The 25,215-nt window shown below is 42.7% G+C and overlaps 1 protein-coding gene across 1 annotated transcript; it reads left to right on the top strand.

Moving 5' to 3' along the window:
* Nucleotides 1–693: 693 nt before the first annotated feature.
* MOGAT1 (monoacylglycerol O-acyltransferase 1) lies at nucleotides 694–23,462 on the top strand. The gene is made up of 6 exons (XM_009089231.4): nucleotides 694–920; nucleotides 9,638–9,816; nucleotides 10,208–10,409; nucleotides 13,029–13,203; nucleotides 16,665–16,864; nucleotides 19,829–23,462. The coding sequence occupies exons 1-6, from the start codon at nucleotides 827–829 to the stop codon at nucleotides 19,981–19,983; spliced, it is 1,005 nt and encodes a 334-aa protein (XP_009087479.1). The 5' UTR covers nucleotides 694–826; the 3' UTR covers nucleotides 19,984–23,462.
* The last annotated feature ends 1,753 nt before the right edge of the window (nucleotides 23,463–25,215 follow it).

Below are 25,215 nucleotides of genomic sequence, written 5' to 3'. Positions count from 1 at the left end.
CCGTCCCCGCGTGGGGACCACAAGTCCCAGCGTTATCCCTGTCCCCGCGGGAGATTGTGAATCCCGACGCTGCCGCCGTCCCCATGGAGAAGGGGGTCAGCTGGGGCAACGCTGTGCAAGTTTCGGCGGGTGGTTTCTTTTTCACGCCGAAGTTGTATTTAGTGACGATCCCTGTCACGGACACCCCGGGCGAAGCGCCGCGGGCGGTTGGAGGCTGTGCGTGTGCTGTTGTAATTAAAAACGAAACGCTTGACGCCAAACACTGCAGGAACTCTAAGTTCTGGGTCAGCTCTATAAGCTCTTTAATGGTAAGAGCCTTAAGCACGCCCCGGAGTGCCGGGTCTCCGGGCGCTCCGAGGGGAAAAATCCGCCCGGCCCGGCAGCGCAGCGCAGGTGCCGGGCGTGCGGGCGCACCTGGGTCCGCAGGCGCGGAGCTCGCTCCGACACAGCCGCGGTGCCTCCGCCCGGTGCCGCTCATGCGGAGCGGTGGCAGGCGCGGCGCTCCGGGCGGGGGGAGCCCTGCCGACCGCCTGTGGGCGGAGGGGGTGTAGCAGCCGCCAGCCCCCGCAGCCGTGCCCGGGCTCTGCCAGCTCCCGCTCCAGGATCACGTTTCCAGCGGCCGGGGCGGGCGGCACCGCCTCCTCGTCCCCGCCTGCCGGACCCGCCGCCGTGGGCAGCGCCGGCGGCGGGAGGGGCGCGTCCTGCACGGCCGGGGCCGCGGCAGAGCGGCACTCAGCGGGCAGGTGCGGCGGCTGGAGCCGGGGCCAGGGCTGGAGCTGGAGCTGGAGCCGGAAGCTCCGTGCCTCCCGCGCTGCTCTCCGTCAGAATGAAGGTCGAGTTTGCCCCCATCAATATCCCCCTAAAGAGGAGGATCCAGACAGTCGCCGTTCTGCAGTGGATCTTCTCCTTCCTCCTGCTGGGTAACAGCCTTTCTCCTTCCTGCCCCTGCCCCAGAGAGAAAAGGGCGAGAAGCGGCTTTTTCTGTGACCAGCGTTACCCGTGGGCATCGCTCGGTGCCAGCCGTGGCTCCACGTGGGTGCAGAAGCGGCCGGGGGCGAGCTCTTCCCCGGCGATCCCGGGCGGGCAGGAGCATCGCACTTCTTTCTTCCCTGAAAGCTTTGGATGGCTTTTCTTCTTGTATGGGGGTCTGTTTCTTTCTATGGGTTCTGCTTCAAATATGAGCCTAAAAAGCTAGTGTCTGTGGTTCCTCATTGAGACGCCCAGTATGTTTCTGACAACAACTTTTTTATCGAAGATGAGCATAAAGTCTGGTACATGACTAACGCTGTTTTCCTGCATAATTTCGTAAAATAACTTTAAATGCTGTATTTCAATAAAATTCTCGTTTAACAAGGTAATGAAAAATAATGGGCATTGTCAGTGAATTGATTCAAATGCAGAACAGTTCTGTAAGTGTATGAAAAATATCCTCACTAGCTTTAAGAAAGTGTTGCTAATTCTACTTGGTAATCAGTCTTTTTCTACTGATTGTTCCTCTATAATTAATTTTCCTAATATCTTAATAGACACATATCATTAAGCACCTATTCACAGCAGCAAATTATATTCACATGGGTAGGTATCTTGAATTTGATGAAATGAATCATTTGATAAGGTAAGATAAGCCTTAACTCTATGAGACTAAATCCATGGATTGTATAAACTGGGAAGTGGTTATTGAATAGTATTACTGGAAATGCTGGAATGCTTCAAGATTGTCTATGCTGTAGGATTTACAAGGAGAAAAGTAGTGTGAACTTATCTTCCTTGTATGTCTTACAAATATATTATCCTGGTCTGATGTCTTTCAGGTGTTTTTTAGGTTGTTAACCCACACATGAAAGATTTGGGGGAAGTATGGAGGGTATGAAGTATCTTCCCAGATTAATCAGCAGATGTTCTGTTACCTCGGAATTATGTGTAGTTAAATGATAAACAGTTTCTCTTTGTGGCTACATTGTAAGTAGTCTGTTCTTTAATTTTCTGTTACTGAATTAGGTCTTGGTATGAGCCATTATTAAAGTCTCATAAAGCAGTGGAAGTTCAGGGGCAGTGGAAGAAAACTTTTTTTTTCCCCTAATGGAGTAATACTGCTGCAGAAAACCACATCTCCCTGTGCTTACTAGAAGTGATCAGGATGCAGAAAATCCCCTCTTTGTAGTTTAGCAGGTAAAGTAGGGAGCTGTCATCTGCAGCTGGCTCTGCCTGGGAATGTCAAGGAAAATCAACTCAGAAATGGTCTTATGGCTAGTTATGTGGAGTATAGTGAGTTCATGTGATCATGAAAAAATGGATTTGCAAGAAGGCTTGATCAACAATTTGATTCTAATAATAAGTATCTGCTTGTGCACCATGGGATGTTTATCTTTAGAGCTGACCAATGTGATCTTGTCATTTCGTAGGCGGATGCTTTCAAGTGAAAGGGCAGCCAGTGATTTGGCCAAAAAGTTTCACTTAGCTGCAGGAAAATTCAGGTGGATGAATCCTAAATGACTCAAAGCAGTGAGAAATGGGCTGATTTCTGATGTCCTGGACTGCCCCTATGTCTGGATTTTTTAGCCTTTTTTTTTTTTTTTTTGACTGAACAGTTGTTGTTTGTTTGTAAGCTTTGGATTCAATAGTGACACCTTCAAATCAGGGAGGGGATGCCTCAGGACAACTGAAATACTGTGTGAGTTCATCACAGAATAGGTTGGAAGTTTAGATGTTCTTTGGGGGTTTGTGTGGGGCTGGAACTAGTTTATGCCAAGCATGATCTTGATTGTCTGTCTGGTGTTCCATATGCATGTGGAAACTTGAACAGATATGCCCTATGACAGCTAATGATTCATGATATAGATAGAGGGATTCTGTTTAGAGCAGTGAATAAGTGGGGTACTGGCTTAGCTGCTGAAGTTGTCCATCTAGGTGTGTTGTAATGTGCCATAGCTTAGTAAAATTAACTGTGGGACTAACAGATGAAGTAAGATAACTGTAAATTAGTGCCCTGAATTGGTCAATGATATGCTTCAAATCTGGGGATTGACATGTGAAAAAGTGATTTCGCACACTGAGTAAGCTGTAAGGGGAATGTGAGCTTATTACAACTTAGAATTCCCAATGTGACTTGGATAAAAGTCACATTGGATAAAAGACTTTTGGTTTTATCTTCCTGGCTGAAAAATGTAAAAACCCTTGCTCTCCAAGCTTGTTTTGTTGTAGTGCTTCATGGTTTTCCGAGACAGGAATTGATGACTGAAAATGCCCTTACTTGTGCAAATCACAAGCTGGCCTGAAATACAGACATGCAGCAGTTGTTGAAGCCTAAATCTCATGCCCTCTGTAGAAAGAATGAATCTGTCTGCAAATACTGAAAAAATACCAGCAGTAGCCTGGTACAAGCAAAGCTCTGCTTCTTCATGCAGTGTACCAGCTTGGGCTGGATCTGCACTAGAGACCCATTGCTTCTGCTGTGCAGCGTAGGCAGAGTAAACATGCCTCTGTCTCAAAAAAGCTGTACAGATGTGCACAGAATTTCATTATATACGAAAGGAACCTCTTTAAAATTCTGGCTGTAAGTTCCTGTGCTTCCTTGTTCTGTGCTGCAAGCTGCCAAAGTTCACCCTCAAAGGGAAAAGACAAGTTTTCTTTGTGACAGTGATTTGCCTGTTCATTATCCAGGAGCATGGCACCAGAAGCAAAAATAAGTTCTGAAATACTGGGAGGTGAATGTGAGTTTCTGGATTAGATGAGAGAAATGCCCGTTAACAGATTCCCACTGTGTGTCGGCTGAAAATGCCAAGTGGTTTTTTATCTTATGTTCTCCAAGTCAGCAGACCAGAAAAGTTTGGATATAAGTTCCATGAAAGAGAGAAGTGTTTTAATTGGGCTTCTGTCTTTTGAAAGACAAGTGTTACTGGTCTTGAGCCCAAAAAACTAAAGCTGCTAAAACTGAAAACTGGCAAATGCTATTTCTCACTGTATTAAGCACAAATCCAAAACAGCTTCAGGCTGAAGCATAGTGTCAAGTCATTAGAGTTTTACTGCTGAAACAGCAGATACATGAAATTTTGCAATCTCATAGTATCTACTTTGGATAAAAGGCCAAACCAGACAATTTTTACAGATTATGCTAGTTTTATGCCTGTAATTACAGTTATTTGAGATTTGTTCACTTGGCCAGGGGCTGACAGTCCTGGGGCAGGTCTGGCCCTGTCCCAAGCTCGTGCAACACCCACACCATGTCTGCCTGTGAGCCTGTGTACTCTTGATCACTCTGTGCCACTGTCCAACCCAACCCCAGGCAGAAAGTCATCTGGAGAAATAACATCTCCAAGCCTGTAAGTGCTGCAGGACTGACAAAGTAAAGAGGTTACATAAACCCCCATTTTTCTATCATAGGTTCATTGTGCATATGTATAAAGGAATTGTCTCTGGATGCAGTGGCTATGCCTGGTGTTTGCAGGAAATCTTTGTTTTTAAGCTTGGAAATATTTTTCTAAAGAACTTTGAATTAATTTTGCTGCATTTACCAGTATGCCTGATATCCTCTTATTTGGAACAGGTGTAGGTTTTCTGTTTCTCACACAGCAGATGGGCATTTATCCTTGGTGTGAGCTGTGTGCCTCAGTAGTGCACATCTGTCAGTGAGGTTCACTTTGTATCAGGAAGTAGATCAAAGGGTTAATTTAAAAGCAAAACCATTAAAACAAAGAAAAATCAGTCAGATTTGGTTGAAATGCTGTTTTCCCAGTGCTTTAGCCTTTTGTTTTCCTTTCTCTCTAATGTACACCAATCAAATGACAGTGTTTTTGAAGAAAGTAAAGTTAGAAGGTGAGTTGGTGTGCTGTGTGCTCCTGCTAACTTCTGTGCCCCAATGTGAAAATGGACAGTGGAGTTTGACCATGTACAAAATCAAATGCAAAAATGATCAGCTTGGGTGGAGTTGGTGTCCAGGGCCAGACAATGAGAGAGGGAAATGAGAGTTTAACCCTCCAGCAGGGATACCAGGGTTTTTCTCTGAGAAAAGGTGATGGTAGAGGAGAATAGTGCATATTCTAAGACCCACTTTTGGGCCCCAGCAGTGTTCCTGGTCTCCTCACTGGGGATTTAGGAAGTGACTGTTGTGCAGACACCCCTGTATTTATTTGCAAAACCCTTAATAATGCAAAATCAGTATATAATATGCACAAAGCCACAAAATAATATGCTGAAGACATTGGTATATATTAAACTACATCCTGCACTCTCGTGATTAAACTTCTGTGCATGTAGGATGAAGCAGTCTGTTAATTGAACTTGCTGGAGACAGTTTTGAATTGTGGATCTGGCTTCCCCAAAAGAATAGAAATGATGAAACATTTGCCACAGAGTGAGAGATTGCTGCTGGAATAATAAGTGGTTTCTGTGTTGAGAAAGAAGGTGTCAGTGTAATGTGCTAAAGCAAATATTAACCTTTCCTGCAAACTTGCCACGATGGTTTGTTATCTGGTGCTGATTTAATTCATCAGCTATAGCTGGATAACTTATATAGATTTGTTCTTCATCAAAGTCCTTGGAAAAAAAACCCCTCTTCTGATGCTTAAGAAAACTCAGCTAGGCTCCATGAGCCTTTCCTAGCGAGCTGGCTGGTATTGCTACTTGTTTTTGTCACTCTGTACTCATCTATCCATGAAGTTTATTGGTGGCCTATGGGTAGGCACTGAAATGTGACCACAGAGAATAACAGGGTATTTACTGACTAGTATTTCTAGGAATGCTGCCTCTGTTACCTCCATCTTAGGGAGGGAATTTAACCAGGTGTCTGTGAGTATTTGTTTGTATCTCTCAAAAATACTAAGAAAAAACAGCTCTGCTGTGTCAGGCCAGAGACCCTAGCCTGACAACCCCTATGTGAACATAAATGACTGTGAATGACTAAGGAGAAAGAAAAGAAATGGGAAACATGTAGACTAAATTTGGCATGCTATCTTGGGATTTGGCAATTAGTAACTTGAAGATTTATGGTATCCAGGCCACTCTGCCTCCAAGTCAGTTGTGTGTAATGCTCTGTATCTCTGGTTTATCAGTGTTTGCCAGTGGAAGGTCTTGGGAACTTGGAACCAAATTTCAGCATCAAGAGGTCTCTAAAGCTTGGCATCTGGGTGTTTGTGTTTGCTGTCACAGCACTGCTGAGATACAGCTTCCTTGGTAGGAGTGCTCAGGTATCTTTGTGGCTCCCAGCTGTAACCAATAACCTGACAAAGGCCCTTACAGGAGACTGATCCATATCCAACAAATGCTGGCTGCCCAACCAGTTTTGGAGTGAGCTCCTTTGCATGGTTTTTGGAGCACTGCAGAGAGGCTGTGGTGCTGCTTGGGGTGAGATCAGCACCCCTGGCACCAGGGACACGCCTGCACTGCCCATGCTGTCCGTGACTGCTCTGAGCATAATGGGAGCTTTCCCTTCTAGGGACAATCTTGCATTTGGTGCTTTCATAACAGATATTAATCAAATGTTTTTGATGCCTTATTAACTCCAAATGCATTTGAAGCTTTCAATTTCCAGATTTAACCTGTGCTGTTTTCCTGCTTCTTATCCCTGGTATTTAACTATTTCATAAATTTGGTGCCCCCAGTTGCTAACTCAGAGCCTGATTAATGATTGAGGGATCAGGTGTGCAAACATCATTGGGCAGGGTGGCTGCCAGTGCTGGTTGCTCACCCTACATAGAGTGGTTTTCACCATTTGTTGCAAAATATGAGTATCCATGTGTTGTAAATGGGGAATGGAGGAGAAGTGACACACCAACATTGGTTCACAAGCCCAGTGTTCAGAGTTCCATGGCAGTGATTTGTCTTTTAATCTATATTTCCTCATCTCCCCTCACCTACCCCCAAAATCCAATATATCACAGAGATACTTTTCAAAGCTCTAATTCAAGTATAAAATTGCACTTAGAATGTGCACTGGAGCTACATCCAAGGACACAATGATGCAGTAGAGTGACAATTCCAAAGCTGTTCACCTTTTGCCTGGAATTTGTTTATGAATTTAGTTAAAATGGTTGTTATTTATTTACTCACTGTCTTGTCTGAAGGAGAAAACATCAGGTTTGTGTTTACAGGCTCATTGGTTTTGAGTCATCAGTGTTTAGCTCATCTTGCAGGCTGCTAATTCATTGAAATAATGAGGAGGTATGGCAAAAGGAATTTGCCTCACATGTCTCATTGGGAATGCAGTAATCAACTTTGTCCTACAAGATGCTGAGCTCCCCTGAGGAAGTGCTAGCAGCATACTTATCTCCCCACACCTTGCCTGCACTCAGAAAGGTGTCCCAGCTAAAGCAAAGCAGCCAGCTTGTTGATCTGGTGGATGTTTGTCTGCATAGGATTAAGTACTGCTATCTGGGCCTTCTCACTGCTGATGTAATTAGCTCTCACAGCAAGGATGCTTGGCTACAAAGCACTTTTCAGTTTTTTGCTAGCAAACTGATAGTAAAAAACCACGTCATTCTGTGTTAAAAAAAGCCCTGTGGTCGATTCTGTGTTAAGTCAAAAGTGCTTCTGAAAGGAAGGGTTGGAAATTTAAATATTTATTAAATCTTGCATAACAAATTAATTGATTTATAGCTGCTAGAAAGAACTTCTCATACTTGTTCAAACCAAGAACCTTGGCATCCTGTCCAGATTAGCATTCCTAGAAATTTCTGTAGTTTCAGGATCTCTTCTTCAAAAAACAGGTGGTGACTTTTCCTCAACAGACTTCTGCGCCCTATTTTGGAGTGATGCTGTTGTGGGATTCCCTGTGGAATTCCCTGTGGAATTGGGGTGTCATATTTCATCTGTGTTACTTGTCCTGCATTAATGATGTTCCTTAGAACTGGTTTCAGTTCTTGTGAGTTTTCCACATTGACTTTGGGGGTCTGTGGTCCTCAGTTAGCTGGGGTGTATTTCAAGAGCTCTTGCTCAAGTGCTTTTCTGTGCAAGACCAGGGTTGCTTGCTTGAGGAAGAAGCAGTGAGCTTCTGTACTGAAGAATGGAGTATCCTTGAAAATTGTAGGTTTTGTCCTGCTCCTGATCTTGTTTATGGTCATTTCCTTCTTCCTTCCTCAGAGCAAATGCAATTATTTTTCTGCTCATATTCCTGCTGGAAATGCGAATGTTCATCCCCTTCTAGACAAGATACCCAATTCTATTTTGAAGACACAGTTGAACTAGGCACAGGAACAAGCTGGTTGAAGTTTAGAAAAAGTAAATATTGAGGTTGGAAGAAATGCTAGTGTGCCTGTAGACCAAACTGAGATTTCAGCTCAAAACCTTCACAGTCTAGGGAATCTGCTGACTTTTCAACACCCAAGTAATATCTCTCCTGCAGGAAGGTGATCTGAACTAGGACGAGTGGGTTTTAATCTTGGTTCATATACTTATTCTAAAGTTGGCAGTCCTGGTGATTTTTTACATTGTGTGAGCCAAATTATTGCCTGAAGTGCTTTATTGTTTGTTTTTAAATCTGCTGTATTTAGTGGTATATTTAGCTCAGTATATTTCACTGGTGTAACTTCTTCTAGGATTTCACAGAATATTGCCCTCATGAAAGCCAGTCATTTGTGAGACATAAATTACTGCTTCTGCATTGTGAAATAGCTCTGAAAAAAATGCTGGGTTCCTGCAACTCTGCCCATTTAGTCTTCAGTGAGAGCTAGGTCCTGTTTTGCTTGCCATTGTATAAATTTATGATGTTATTTCTCTGGCTCCCTTGCAGCCTGGACTTCAGCATCTGATCCATGAGCCTGATGGGGTTTGTTCAGAAGGTGGTAGAGCAAGCAGGCTGATGCCAGGGTACACAGGGCAGAGAGCAGCAGCTCCTACTCCTCAGACATCTCAGACCACTGCTGTTCAACACGCTCCAAGACTAAAATTCTGCAAGTTCTACAAAGATAAAGTTTCCATAGGATTTCCCTGAGTAATTATTTCAAGGCTGAGCCCCAAGTAACACAATATATTTAAGCAAACCACTTTTTCTTGCTCTTTGAATTGTGTATAATACAACTCCTATGTATCACTATTGTAGCAGGATGTTGCAATTTTTTCTTAATTGGGTTTGAAAGTATCAGGACTTACCTGCTGTTGCATTCCCATAGCAGAGCTGAACTTCCCCTTAGGCTGACCTGTTTAGTGGCTGAAGTGGGACCTCTCCATGTTTTGGTCTTGTTTAGTGCATCTCCTTGGCCAGTGACAGCACTTTTGCCTGGGAGTAGAACTATATTATAGGTAGAGAAGCTGGGAAGGAGAATAGAAAATGATTGCCCAATATCCCTATAATTAGAAAAGAGAGGTTGCTGTGGCTCCCTTTCCCTTCTTTCCTTCCCCAGCTTTCCTTTCTTCTCACTCCCTGAAGCAATTCATCCTTGTTAGCTCTTGCTGTCTCCTTTTATTTTGCCTTAGGTAAACCAGATGCTCTCAACCAAACATTCAGTTGTGCAGTAGAGGGAGAAATAATAGACTGAGATGATACACCCTTGTAATGTTTCACCCTCGCTGTAACAACACCATGTGGAATAAGCTGAGTTCAATTTGTGTGCATTTTGAGTAAATCTCTAAAAACATATTGGGGTAGGGCATTCCTAAAAGGACACAGATTAATGCTTGCTATGCTTTCACTTTTTGTCTCTTGTAGCAGAGTTTTGCTGTGGATTCTTCGTGATCCTGATCCTGGGCAACTTCTGGTTCCTTGCTGTTCTGTACCTGCTGTGGCTGTACCTCGACTGGGGAACACCATGTGCTGGGGGCAGACGGTCCCACTGGGTCAGAAACTGGACTGTCTGGAAGTACTTCAGGGAATACTTTCCCATTCATGTGAGTAAAAGGTTTCTCACAAACAGCTTGAATAGCCATAAGCATGGACAAACATCTAAGACTCATCTTTGCTAAAATTCTAATACTCTCTCCGGGGTGAACTTAACTTCTTTTTAAAACATGGGAAATCTGAGATTTAGTGACAAAAGGGGACAGGGCCTGGTTTTCTAGTTGGACTGTTGGGTGACAGGATAGCACTTCAGCACAGTAAATCACTAGACATGTTATCCTGACACATCCATTTAAGCTTTGTTTATCTGTAAAGCTGTAGTTTTAAGTGGTCAGAAGGAAACTCATTGCCATTGCTTCCATGTCCTGTCAATGTGCAATCTCCATAGCTGTTGTTTTTGAGGTAAATATAATAATGCCCACCACTGACTCTATCTTTCAGCTTATAAAAACTTCAGAACTGAACCCAAATCACAACTACTTACTTGGCTTTCACCCTCATGGGGTCCTGGTTGCTGGAGCCTTCGGAAACTTTTGCACTGATCCTCCTTTCAAAAATTTATTTCCTGGCCTTACTCCATATCTCCATATCATGCCCATCTGGTTTGGCTGTCCCTTCTTCAGAGAATACGTAATGAGTGCTGGTAGGTAAATGTATAATGTCTCAGCTGTTGCTCCATATTTTAGCTTCTGTTACAAATGTAAAGTCTATTCCTCTACTTATATATGGTAAGTAATTTCAAAGGATCACTGTTGGTGCTAAATTTAACCTCTATTTTATGATGAACTGTTGTGGCAAAAAAAAATTGGAAGGTTTTATTAATAGTTTTGTAAACTGTATCACTGAGTTGTTTTGTCTTTCTGAAAAGAAATTGCTGCTTTTCCTTTGAACTACCAGATAGCAGTCCTGAGTACCCATTATATACAAGAAGAGAAAGGCATAATTATTTGTGATTTTATTTAGTCATTAGCAGGCACTTGGAAAACAAATTCAGGCTAATCTCTTACCTGAAGGGGTTAGTGTTATACATTACAAATAACTTTATACTCAGAAATTAATTACTTGCTTCTGATCAAAATCATATGTTTCAAATTTGTGTAATTTTAATTGAGATGTAAACTGTAAAGAGAGGGACCTTTTTTCTCTGTTCTGAGAAGCATTTGTCATAAAGAGGTGATATTCATGACTGGTACTACAATAATAAAAGATAAAAATAACAAGTAATTGAGTTGGGGGAGGTAAAAAAAAGAGAAGAATGAAATAAGAACTAGTGCTCCCCCCCAGTGGTTTCCTACATGAGTTATTTACTGAAATTCACTCAACCACAGCATCTAAGCAGGTTCTGATGCACAAGACTAAGTTTGGGAGACAGAGATCTAACTTTATTCATTACTGCAACACAGACACTGTGATCTTAGAGAAGCTGTTCCACTGCTCCATGCACAGAAACATGCCTAGGATGTTTCCCATATTAATATCAGAATTACTTATCTATGTATACTTCAACATATCAGAGAATGCCTTTCCATGCAAATGTATTTTCTGAGGGTGTTTTTTGAGGCTTGCAAAGTCAGGGATTGGCAGTGGTAGAGCACTGCAATTTTAAACACTGTTGTTTAATCATTGTCTGGAAGTCAGATTTACATGTTTTTGGCATCTTGACCCATGGGAACAAATATTTACCTGCAGAATGAGAAAGAGCTGCAGTAAAAAGCACACTAAAGAAGAGCCAGCATTGGAGCTCGGTTTTCACAGGTATGCAGCTGATAAATGAGAGGGGACCTTTGCTGTGATACAGGTCACCTCTCCAATCATAAAACACTTGCAAAATCTTCCATGTCCTGAAAGCCACACTCCTGGCACAGTGTTTCATGTCCCAGTCTTTCTCTGCCTGTCTCCAACACGTGCAGTTGTTGCCTCTGGCAGTGCAGCTGCGGCACCCCCGAGCTGTGGTGTGAGCACAGAGCAGTGCCCTGCATGCAGGACAGCTTTGCTCCAACAGGACACACATTTATCCTGGGGAAAGGCAGTGATTTCTGCTTTCCTTTTCAGGGAAAATGCATGCTGACTTGAATGAGCACCACTTGAATTATTTGTGAGTCCCAGGTCAGCTGCATTTTCAGAGTAACAGTGACTGTGAAGGCAGATGTGGCAAATGGATGTAGCTTTTTGCTGAGGTCTGGACTTGCTCCAGTTACAAGCTGTTCCTCTTGGTGGCCAGCTCTCAAAAGTAGATCACAGTCATCTTCCCTCTCCTCTCAAATTTTTATAATCCACATTGTAATGTCCCTGTGGGTAAAAAGACCAAGCAGGGAGCAGAACATCCAAAAGTGCATTTTGATACCAGCTCTGTAAAATCAACAATGTAAACAAGGCTTGATCTCTGAATTGTCATTTAGATTATATGAGTTCAACACAGTGTAATTAAACACAGCTTCTGGGTAAATGGGATCACTATAAGCCTTTGAAATAAAACATAGAGCAAGAAGGAAGAGGAACCTTTGAAAGATTATGTGCATATCTGTTGAAAAATGGATTTTTCAAAACACCAAGTCCAGAGCAAGACCTGAGGAGATGATCAAGTCTTGTACAGCAGTGTGCCCACAATTAGAAGTATCTGTATCAGCAGGAGTACCAGAAAAGCTTCATATAATCTGCAATTTTAGCCTAAATAATGATGAGTGCCTAGGCCTGGTTACTAGAGAATGAGCTGATGCAGTTATTAGGAATAGTAGAAGTGAGTCTATTCTGCTCCTTCTAATGCTGTCATGCTATTGCCTAGATGGAGCTGCTGCTTTATGGCTGTGTAAAGAGTGGAGGGATCTTCTTGGCACTGTAGCTCCATGTTTGAGTTAAGAAGTCCTCTATACATTCTGTTAACCCCTCTGTGCCTGTGTTTGTATGCACCTGCTGGACAGTTTAGCTGCTGCCTCTCAGCAGTATCTGCTGCCATTCACCTCCTCTGCTTTGGGCACAGAGTCTCTCTGAAGGGGAGTTAAGTTGCCAGAAGAGCACACCGTGAAGAACTCAAAACTCTTGCAATAGGCAAAAAAGAAAACCATATAACTCATCAGTGTGAAACCAAAGCATGTGCCCAAAACCAAATCTGTTTCAGGGTGATGAACTTGAACCCAAACCTTTGAAATCTGTTCTGTGCTGCTATAATTTTGAAACATCAATTATATATTTAGAAATATTCTTAAATTTCACTGTACTTGTACATGAAGATCCAGTGTCAGTCTTAAAATGTTTCCTCCTGAAGGAATGGTTTCTGCATCCAAGGAAAGTGTCTCCCATGTGCTGAGCAATGAAGGAGGTGGCCATGCATCTGTTATTGTGATTGGAGGAGCAGAGGAATCTCTGAATGCACATCCTGGAAGTCTGACCTTGAACATCCTCAAGAGGAAGGGCTTTATTAAAATGGCACTGAAACATGGGTAGGTGTTCCACGAAGCATGCTTTGAATGCAGATTGATTCCTAAATATAGTTCATATTATATAGAATTAGAGAATTTGAGTGAGTCTAAGTGTCTAAGAACATGCAGATATCTGGCACAGGAGCCAATCTGTCCACCTAGATCCAGTCTGGGAGTGTTGAAAATTCTCTTTGACTTTCATAATTTGTAACAGTAGGTGTTATTAGCATATCTTGTTTTATTTCAGTTGTTTCTTGTACTAGCAAAGAGTAAGAATTATGAAGCAATATTAGTAAATCCTGGCTGGTTTTTCTGAATAGGGCAAACATTTTGCTTTCTGTTCTGTAAATTGAAGATACATTAAGGTAGAATTTTCTTATCATTTTAAGCAAACAAGCAAACAAAATGGATAGCCAGGCCCTGTTTCATCAAATCATTGAGAATTATGGTCTAGGAAGATTTGTTTTCGCTATTATTCTAAAGACTTTCTTTTGAAGATTGCCATTTGCAAAAGTAAATTCCTGGGATTTTTTGGTGAAAATCTCAAGAAAAACTAGAAAACTCTTTACTCTGAAGCAGCCATCAGTGTGTTACTAAACAGAGATGTATCAATGTCTTTTGAGTGATTTACACGGTGTAAGTTATTGTGTTTGTTCTGGACTGGTCTAGATGGTTTGTATATTAGAAATATTGAAACCAGTGAGCTGTTCCAGCTACACTTTCTGAACAGCTCCCAGGATTAAACATTGACATGTGAAGCAATGAGAAAAAATACTAGTCTTGAGAAATCTGTAAGAGCTTTTTAAGCTATTAACTGGAGAAAAGGTGGTCTCTGAGAAGAGGTGCTGTCTGCTTTTACACAGAGTGTAAAAAACTAGAAATTGCTCTGTGCCAAAATTCCAAGGGTGTTTCTTATACATATCACTAGGATTCTCATAAAGAATTTTTTGTGGCAACAGAATGTAACATTCTAGTCTAATTTGTACCCAGAAAATGCTTGTGTATTTGAAATAGGAGGTTACTGCCTAAATGAGTCCTTAGTCCAACTGTTGATTAATTCAGTGGGATCCTCAACACTCACTAGCTTTTATTTGTTTTAACCATAAAGATTAGAAGAATACTTAGATACTTTTTTTAAATGAATATGTTGATAGATGTCTGGTCTGTCATATCACAAAGGTTGGTGGTGATTATCTCTCATCTAAATTGATTTGGATTGAGAAATCAAATACACCTGTGCCTCTCAAGACATTGATTTCAAAAGTATCTCCAACACATAACAGCAAGAGTGGGACACTTACAAAACAGAGGAATGGCCCCTTTACTCCTTCACTTACTTAGGTTCCAGTGATGATCCTCATTTTCTGAAATGACTGTCTAGAGCCCTCCTCTGGGTGGCAGTGCCTGTCTCTGCCCCAGCAGCTAAGGGCTACAACTCACATGGTCATGTAACCAGCAGGCTCCAAGTCATTCCTACAAGCACCAGCACAAACATCTGCTTCTGTGGGAAGCACAGGAATTCTGCCTTCTCATCTGTCCAGCAGGGCTGGGGGACAGTGCAAGTCTAACAGAGCTCTTGCCCAAAGACATGGCAACCAGTAATTGTTTCTGCTTTTGAAGTCTTGTTTTTAACAATTAACAAAATGGGAAGATAATTTCCAACTCAACTGGAAATGAGAGGGCCAGGGAGGCTTGTGGGATGCAGATGAGAGGACCCATCTGCCACCAGTACCTGCACACATTGCTGATGCTCATGATCTGCAGCAGCAAATACCAACTCAGGAAGGAAGAGGCAGTGCAGAGGCTTGTGCTCCCTGGCCCTGACTCCTGTGCTGCCAGCACAGAGAAGCTGTGTTCCTCAGCTAGGAGCTTGTCAAATGTGGCCTGAATATGTCAGCAAATGTCCTCTGCACTTTTGCAAAAGACATTTTGGTCCAAGGTAGTACAAATATCTGATACAAAGTGAAGAAATCCTAAAGACAAAACAAATGATGAATCAGATAACTTATCTTTAATTTCACAATCAGAAGTTACTTATTTCTCTGTCTCAGCCTCCTACATAGCATCTTGCAAAAGTCTTCACTAGATTAAAACAAATCCCACAGTGTCAGGGCACCACAGCTATTGCACCACAAGATGTTCCTGTTTGTCTTAGTGTTGTAGTAAAAAGTTGAGTGTTTACACAGCCACAGTAAGTACCAGGCTTTATGATATTTCTTTTACAGGTGGCAGGCTGATAAATCCTCTGGAGAAAGAAACTTTGAGCAGACACTAGTCAGAACAGTATGTGGGAATGATAGTCTGAGTCCTCAGGCTAAAGAAGCTGTTGAAGCAGTTGTATTTTACTGTACAGGTGCATTTTGACAGTCCATAGTGCTTTCCAGCCAGCTCTGTCCTCAGTGCATCCTCCTCAGGCATTCACAGCTCTGCAGATAATCATTCTGACAATGTTCTAGCAATACTGCTATTTTACAGTAGGGTTTTTCTCAAAAGTATTGGGGACAGAATAGAGCTAAGAGCTAAGATACAGAAACTAAGATTTAAGTAAAGAAAATATCCCTGAATCCTTCAGAGACTGCTTAGGATTACCCTGCTTTTTTTTTTTTTTTTTTTTTTTTTGTCTAAACTCTGCAGAATAGTTAATGAAACCAAGCATTAATCAAAAACCATACTGCAGCCAAGGTTTTAAATGCAATGCTGGGTTTACCTGCACTGATTCTATCCACTCAGGTTGTTTGTCCAGGAGCTAGTCAGTGCCTTTCCTCCCAGGCCAATTCATCAACTGAATGAGAATTAATTAGGCTGTGCAAGAGGCAAAGTGGGTTCATGCAATTTCTGTGGGTTAGATGTGACCTCTGGTAATAATGGATTATGGCTTCTGTTTTCAAAGAAGTCCAGAGTAAGCAGGGCTTGGCTGGGAATTGGACAGCAGAGAAGGAATTTGGCATTGCACTCGTGTCTGTGAGGGTGTCTGGTTTTTATCAAGGTTTTTGTGCTGAAATCAAGGGCATGCATTACTCTGGTCAAAAGACAAGCGAAAGGCAAGATCTGGTTTTGATGCCACCCAGCTGGCAGCATTATAAAGTTAGCAATGAGGCTCCTTTGCTTGCCAAGGGAAAAAATGTAGTGGAACGAGGGTGGACTTGCTGAAATAGTGGTGGATAAAGACACACTTATGATATATGCAATAACTCATTTTCATAATTCCAAACAGCACAAATTGCAGTAGGTACCAACCAACTAAATACTGCCAAAAGCAAGTTGCTAGTTGTGTGCCAATATCTTTTTTTTAAACACCAACCAGCCAAGGCATCCAAAAAGCTGCTGCACATGAGAAGAGTTGAATGCCTGTTGCTGATGAAATCCAAAGCTGCTGAAACTCTCTGTGCTGGTTATTGTGAAACTGTTTCCATGCTGCTGATGTGAACTGCAGTGCAAGTGCAGGCTGATGTAGAATTCTCAGTGTCCTCTTTGTTTTACAGGGCTCATCTGGTTCCAGTGTTTTCCTTTGGTGAAAATGAACTATTCAAGCAAGTTGCAAACCCCAAAGGTTCATGGCTCAGGAATGTACAGGAGAAGTTGCAAAAGATAATGGGCTTTGCTTTACCACTATTTCATGCTAGAGGAGTATTCCAATACAGTTTTGGCTTCATACCTTACAGACAACCTATTCATACTGTTGGTAAGTTCCCTGCACCTTTTCTAATGTGTTTGCAAATGTTTAAAAATTCATCAATGCTGCTAATACCTGTAAATTTATAAATCTGTTCTAACAATTAATTACTGTGCATCTAAAACAAGTATGTGAGGTTTACTCTCCTTCCCAGTTAAAGGGGGCAGTTCTTATCTTCCTTTCCCTTTTCTGGCCAAATCTTACTCCTCATTCTCAATTATCCATAGGCTCCTATCCTTGGCAATCCATAAAGAAATCCAAGAGTTGTCCAGTTTTCCAAGAGGGCTGCCACAGCTCTGCAGCTATTGCTGTGGCTTCTGGATGCTTCTGATGTTTTGTGTGGGGCCCAGAACCTTAATTTCCTAGCTCTGCAGAGCAGTAACAGTTGGATGTTGCAGCTGAGGTGCAGCCAGCCCAGAAGAGCTCTGGAGCAGGGCTGCTGGAAGGAGCTTGTGTGGTTCTGAGCTGGTGCTCATCAGGCCAGAGGGAGAAATGCAGGAGGAAAGGGACAGGACACCTTGTGGTGCCACAGCCCTTGGGCTGGCTGCCATTTAGATGGCTTTGCAGGTCTTTAGGGTATTTTCTTCCCTCTTGGCTTTTTCCCTTGGAAAGATCCTGTCATGTTTAATTGTGAGTGTGCATGCCACATCAACAGGCAGTTTGGGAGAGTGTTTTTCCCCAAAAGCTTTCATTATTGCTCATCTGCTCTCACTGGAGTGTGGAACTGAACATATTTTTCATGGTTTTACTAGTGCTATTGACAACCATGCCTTTACAAAACAGGTGATGCTGAGTCTCATGCAAAGACAATACTTGTGTCTCTGTAAATTTTTTGAGAAATCATTTTTAGCCAGATTCTGACCTCAGTGAACTAAAGAAAATTGAGCTTTTTTGGTGTTCCACAAGGGACTTTGAAGGTGGCCCTCCCTTTTTATGGGGTTGATTTGATTATAGTATTAAACAAATAAAAATGTTTAAGACAAAAACATAGCTCTTTTTTATATTAAATTTCAAGCATATCTGTGTTTTATCACTTTATGCAATTGAATATTTTGAAAATATTTATTATTTTGAAAATATTAATTTTTAATCCCTGCATTTTACACAGGCAGGGTAAAAATGCCACTTATTTTAAAGCCAAAAAGTTATCAGAGTTTTGGAATGAGATGTATTGGATGAGATCTGTAATCTGCTTTTTTTTTTTTTTTTGGGCTGATGACACCATGGCTGTTCTGAAGCTTAAAATGTCTTATTTTATGAGGCATTTCTTCATCATGACAAAAGCACAGGAGTGCTACAAATCAGCAAGACCAGAGTCTTGCAACAGAACTTGTAAGATCTCACGAGGTCCTTTGCCTTTTGTCTCTTTCCCCATGTTTGAGAATTATCAGGATGTCCCTGTGTCCTTGGAAGTGTGTGGGGTGTTCTTGGTATGCCTCAACATGGCTTTGAAAGCATTGGCTCAGCTCCTGAGAGCTGCAGTGAGTTCACCTGAGGTGAGGAGCTGTGCTGCCAATGTGGCCAGGTATGGGTGATTCCAGTCCTGGTTCAGAAGCCATGGATCCAAGAGCCACTCAGCTAAGCCAAGATCTGGGAAGTTTGAGTGTTTTGGGCTTGATGAGTACTTTTGATTTTCTTTTTTTTCTTTTTTTATTTTTATTACTGCTTTACAGAAATAGAAACAACTCTAAAATATCAAATTAAGCAAGTTCCTTAAAGCTGCACATATTAGAGAGATGAGTGTAGTTTTCCATCCCACAAGAAATCTTCACTCTTGGGAGAAGAGGCTGTTGCAGAAGGGCTTGGGGGCTGTTTGCTGTTTCCAGTCCTGCCTCTGGAAATCCTGTATTGTGTGTATATTGATTTCACACCCCTCTAAGGTATTGCTCAATCCAGGCATGGGTTCCCACCTCAGCTGTGTGAAGTCTGAGTTTCAGCACCACACAGGCCTGAGAGCTGGTGGCAGCTGGAGCTGCAGCAGGAAAATGCAGGCTCAGCTCTGTGGTTCTGGCTAGGCTTCCCTTTAGTCATCACTATCCAATCTTAAGTGGCAACATCTCTTAACAGGAATTTTCAGGTGCCTTTGGAAAAGTCCTGAGGGTGCTGTTAGCTCCCTGTTTTTCTAGGCTTCCTCTGTAATCCCAGGTGGGTTAAGGTGTTGGTGCTTCCAATGCAAGAATAGCTGTAAAAATCTGGTGACTGAACAACACAGGAGAGACTGAGATCATGGGAAGCTTCTCTTAGCAATCCACTTTTTAGCTATAGCCTTTTTTGGAAGAGAAGGCTGCCCTCTGGATTTCCATGGAGTCACCTCCCAGGGAGCAGGTAGCAGGCTTTGCACAGTGCCTGGAGAACACTTTGGTTCCAGTGACATTTGTGGGCAATGGATGGTTCAGAGACACCTCACAGGGTTTAGGGGATTTACATGCTATCCCTCCCGAGGCTGAGGTCACATTTCTGGTGCAGTGATATCCATTTTGAATAAATTGGATGATAAATATTCCCTCAGTCCTGTCCATGTGACCATGTAGTTGAGGGCAACACTGTCCTCTTAAGCACACCTCACACTGAGTGGTTTTACTATTCAGATCAGAAGACAGTGAGAAAGTACATTTTTAAAAATACTGTGTTGAACTTGTAGACAGCACATAACCCATAGGATTGTATCTTGAAGTGCAAACTGCTCCTTCAAGTTAGAGCTTATCACTCTTCTCATTTGCTCTTCTGCTTCCAACCTGAAATGTTGGGGGGTGGGGGTGTTAATTCATTTTACCTGAATTTCATCAAAAGGCAGGGAAAAACCAGACCCAGGGCTCAGGCTTGTGAAAGACAGGATCAGGCCCCAGGGTGAGAAAACTGTGCTGTGATTCTGCAATCTGGATGGGAGCTGTGGTGGAGCTTGTACAGAAGGGACAGCAATTCTGCTTAAAAAGAGATGTCAGTGAAGCTAATGCTGTTGTGTTTGATTTGCAGTGGGAAGCCCCATCCCTGTAAAAAAGAACCTGAACCCCACCACTGAAGAGATTGATCAGCTACATGCATTGTATCTACAGAAACTAAAGAAGTTATTTGAAGAACACAAAAGCAATTATGGCATCCCTGCACATAAATCTCTCATCTTCGAGTAGCAAATTACAATTTGTAATTCTAAATCTCATGCAAAGAAACAGTGTCTGCTCAAAGATGTCTTTCTTGCAATCCATATTTTGCAATCTGTAATTATCCTTATGTAAGGAATACTTTTAAGAAGGGATTATTAGAGGATTTATTGATTTTTATCTTATTCTTGGGTGGTGGGGGGAGGGATCATTGGGATGTAAGCCTTGAAGCCAGTGCTGTTTTGAGTTGTCCTTTTAGGTTCATGTGTGCCAGAAATGTGAGTGAGAGACTCCACACAGATGTTCTTACCACAGCTTGAGCACAGGAAATTGCCCCAGTGTGAGATCAGTAGCAGAAGCATAAATCCAAGAAGTCTTTGATTAGAGGTTGAGAGATTTACCAGCATTTATCAAACATGACATCAGGTTCTTCTCTGAATGTCAGAAACCCCTGCTGCTCTTCCACAGGAATGAAGGTGTATGTTTTCAGCAGATGGCTGAAAACCACTTTCATGAGAATTCAGGAATAAATAGGAGCCTTCAGCCCTGAATTGGATATTGGCAGAAATGGTTTGTCCAAGTCATGGAGCAGAGCAAACCTTCTGTTTGGAGAACTGTGTTGAGATTTTTGTGTGCACGTGTGTGCTGGGTGGTGGGAAGCACTGAATGATGTGACTTTTCTGGACAATCTCTGCTTTGGATCATAAATTTGGAAGGTGAGGCAGCTTTGGTGGTTTCAACCTCAGAAGAGATGGCAGGCACAGGAGAGGAGAAGGAGGGAATCAAATGAACTCTTCATCCTGTGCAAATTAAAAATAATCCTATGTCAAGCACTTGCACAGAAGGAAGTGGAGCCCAATTTGTTCAGTCAGTTTTGAAATTTCACCAAGGAAATTGTACTTGATAATGCCTTTTTTTCCCCACTGACAGATGTGGGGATGTGTCAAGAGGGTGCTGCAGGGTGACACAGCTGCAGTGCCGAGGCAGTGTGAGCATAGGGTGCAGCAGGTTAAGAGGATGCATTGGATATAAACCAGGTGCCTGAATTTGAGAAAAAGTTTATCCTAAATGTGGATATCCACTTCAGAAAATAAAAGAAAAAATTTTTAGCCAAACTCTTTGTCAGTGAAAATGCCTAAGTCTTGGAGATTATTGTGTATGGAAAGAATTGTAATATATTACCGTATTTTTATGAGATAAATTCTTGTATTTATACATACTTTCTGACTGCCTGCAGACTTTGCAGTCTGATGTCAGTGAAAAGTTTGCTTTTAGCAGCTTTGGTGCCTGAATATTACATCAGTGAGGTGCTCTGACAGGTCAGGCATGGGCTTGTCAGGCTGCCTGGGCATCTTCAGTTGGCTCAGCTGGGCACAGAGGTGCTCCAGGAATAGCAGTCCTGGACACATTGTGTATTCCATAGGCTGGAGGCTCTTAGGAGAAACACACCTGGGGCTTTGAGAACTAGGTAGAACTCTGGATAGAAAGTTCCAGAGAAATTCTGGAAATCCTTAGAAAGATGAAGGCATTTATAGAAAAGAATGGAAATTACGTCTGTGGAGTGAACTCTGGCTGAACCAACACCCCAAAGCCAAACAAGTATTTGCCAGACAGAGCAGATGTATGTGCTTCAAGAAACCCTCCAGCAACAAGTTGGTTTTCTTAAGAGGGCTCTTCCTTCTTGTCATCCTATTGTCATCTGGGTGTAAACAACACTGAGTCCTGCTCTCATTTTCTCCACAATGACACTAACACTCTGGGAACCAGGGCTGGAATTTGCAGTCCCTGGAGAAGCCCCTCTTTCCTGACAGACTGCTGTCAATGTGCTCACAGTTCACCTCTACCTGAGCGTTCTTGGTGCCATGTGTGCTTGCCCTCCCTTCCCATGCCTTTGCTGACCCCTGATGATCACTGTGGTGCAGGCATCTTGCTTCCTCACTTTCTGCCCACCTTTCCCTGGTTTGAGATCTCTGGTCTCTATGCATGGAAAATACTGAGTGGTGTCTTATCATTTAGCAAAAATGGGGTTTAGGAGCAGGGTTTGAGAAGAGGAAGCACTGTGCCTGAGCAGGTTTAACATCAGCTTAACATCAGGACTCTTTCAGCTCTGGAAGGGCATGTTTCTAGGGAGGTCAGGCATGGCAGGTTTGTTACCTGGGAAGAGGTCTCTGTCCTGAGGATTGCACCAAGTGATGATCCCTGAGCAGTTGCTCTGTCTTAGCCAGCTATGTGAAATTTCCTTTGGATTTGACTCTTTATTGCCTGCCCTGATGGGTAGTGAGGATTACTCATGAAAGAAGGATTTGGAGTCTGTCAGAGTGTGCTCTCCTAGATCATCTCTTCTAATGAGATATTTCCTCTCATTCTCATTCCATTACCTTAATGATTCAGAAGATCGGGCTGTAAATTTAAAAATTTTAGCATTGAGGATGGAAAGTAACAATTTTTTTTTTTTTTTGTAAATTAAATTAATCATAACTTCTAGGGAATATGTGGATACTGATTTTGGGACAATATCTGGTCAAAAGGGTATCCTATAAACAGGCTTTCCTTTGAATTCCTTGAGGAAATTATCTGTGGGCTCTCTGTACCATCCATAACTGGCTCAGGTAGAACAAGTAGGGATTGTGTTGCTATGGCTACTGATACTGTCATTGCTTTGTAACATTGGAGATGGTAAAAAATCCCAAAACAAAGCCCAACAAAAAAATAACAAACCAACAAAATCTCCAAATAACTCAAATATTTATTGTTGCTCAGTTACCACTGCATATTGCTTATGATGGTCCTTCCAAACTACCTTTTATTAACCAATTGTCTAGTGTACCCAGGGCTATTTTAAAATAGAACTTCTGTCTCTAAATGTGACAGACATGGTGTCATCTGAAATATTTCCCTCTGTGTTAGTGTGGATGTGTAAAGCAGCCCTGCAGTCCTGAGCCTCAAGGCCAGAGCCCTGGCAGCCACAGACCCATTTTGGCTACTGCAGGCACCAATGCCAGCACTGCTGCAGGCAGAGGAAGCTGCCCATGTTTGCTGGATCTAGAGTCTCCAGCTGCAGTTCATGCTGGACAAAGCAAGAGCAAGGAGCTGGTAGGGATGGTGACACACCCTGCCCCAGCTGCACCTGGAAGAGCTGGGCAGCACTCAGATTCCTGCTGGGATGCCACACTGCCTGGGGCCTGCCTCCTTCCTGGGGTGTTTCTCTTTGTGCCTTTTAATCCCAGGGAGGCCAGCCAGCCATCAGTAGGAGAAGCTCTGCCTCAAATCCTGCAAACACTGCCTGCCTGCCACGCTCAAGATGAAGTTCCTGCCTGTTCCCCGTGTGTGAACACCTCTGTGCCAAATTCTGCTGACAGAAAGTCAACCCTTGAGTATTTTTACTCTGTGAACTACACAGCTTAATTTACACACTGTAACTTTTTATGGTACCTGTAAAATATGAATGTCAGTTGTTTCAATGATAGCTGTGGCAAGGAGGTGTGAGATAATAAAGGTTTGCACCAAGAGGGCTTGTGCTGACTGCAATTCAGGTTCTGGAATTCACTGCTGCTGGATCCTGGCTGAACTCGAGGGGTCACATTAGGCTGGCTGTCAGGCTGTGCTCATATCACACTGAGAAATCTGGGTGCATTGCTTGCTGCAGGCTTCTGAGGAGAACCTGACACCAGGTTCCTGATGGGGTTCCAGAGGGTCTGAGGAAGAAATGACCCACAGCAGGGGAGGGCTGGGCTGCAGCTGCCCTCAGTCAGTGCCATGGGGGCACAGCAGGGATGCTGGAGCGTGGGAGGGTGTGCAATCTTCTGAGGAACTGGTGAAATAACAGCTTTTGGAGATTAATTCAACTTCAGTTTGAAGAAAGGTTTGAATTTTAAGTGAAAGCTCCATGGAGTCCAAACCTTAGTAACAGTACCCTAGAGAGAACAAACTCTACAGAGGCTCTGCTTCACTCTAGCAACTGGGGAGCTAAAGAGCCGCTTGGAGTAAAAAATGGGTTACCTTTGTCTGTTGGGAAGAGGAAAACCACCCACCTGACAACAGTGATGTATTTAATAGGATTTGTTTGTTTGTTTTTTTTAAAGTACAGCAGCTTAATGCAGAGCTAACAGCTGTAGTGACAGCTATCAATTCCAAAGACTGGCAAAGGCTAACTGTATTTTGTTACTAGCTTAATACTTTTTTTAATGGAATGATGCTACCTTGCATCTCAGAAGAGTATAAAGAGGAAAACTGGGTTAAAAGTGACCTTGGATTGTTTTGAAGTAGCCCTACTATGTGTAAATGTGCACATGTGTAAATTAGAGGTGTGTCATGGCTCATCAATGGATCAACATCACATCCTGGTTTTGCTGAAATACAAAAAAAGAAGCAAGTTATACCTGTAAAGCAAGAAATGCAGAAAAACAAGGAATAGAGAGGAACTAGACATTCAGGCTTCCCAAGGTGCTGCAGCAACACCCACCACCATTGCTTGTCACAGGTGAGTGATGTTACCTCCCCAGCCAGGTAGTGGATTCTGAAGGCAGTGGGGTGGCCCGAGGGATGGAGATGGTGTTTCAGCTGAAGGCTCTTAACTTTGGGATCAATTTGTGTCAGCTGAACTGCTCAAGCAGTGCTCTGCCTACAGGGCAGATCCCAGAATTCCCTTGTATTTTCCCAGTTTAATAGACAGAATAGAGCTGCAGAAAAGGATGAGGAGAGGAAAAAAAAAAGAGGAAATATATTTGCTTAATGTAGTCATATGCTGAGAAATATATCCATTTAAAAAGTACCTAAGAACAATAGGTGAGGAACCATATGATTGCTTTTCATGCCCTAATATCAAGTTTCACAAATAGCACAAGCTTGGGGAAAGCCTTTTCCAGTGCAAAGGGGAAAAGATTCCCTTAAAGCATCCTAGGATCAAGAAATACTTGTTGCCTAATTTGGTGGTCATCTAGCCTGGATCCTCTTCTATCTTGGACAGTAGTTACAACTAAAACTGCTGGCCAGCTGACACCTGTTTGTGCAATTTATTTTCAGTTAAATTTCCCACTGGCATAAATGCAGCCCCATTGCTTTTTGGAATGGCTATGATGAAATTTAATGAACAGTCCAAGAGCCTGTCCAAGTCTGTGAGCTTTCCTTGGCTAACATGAATCAGCAGTGGGCTCACCTTTCCCTCCTGCAGTCAGCAGGCAGTATTAATCCTAGGGAATAGGTGTGCTACCTGGAAATCTGGCATTGTCCCTATTTACAGAACAGAGACAGTCCTCTAGAGAG

This window comes from Serinus canaria, chromosome 9 (genome assembly GCF_022539315.1).
Source record: "Serinus canaria isolate serCan28SL12 chromosome 9, serCan2020, whole genome shotgun sequence".
Taxonomy (NCBI): domain Eukaryota; kingdom Metazoa; phylum Chordata; class Aves; order Passeriformes; family Fringillidae; genus Serinus; species Serinus canaria.
Note: the sequence above shows the minus strand (reverse complement) of the source record. Positions and strands in the feature narration are given on the sequence as shown.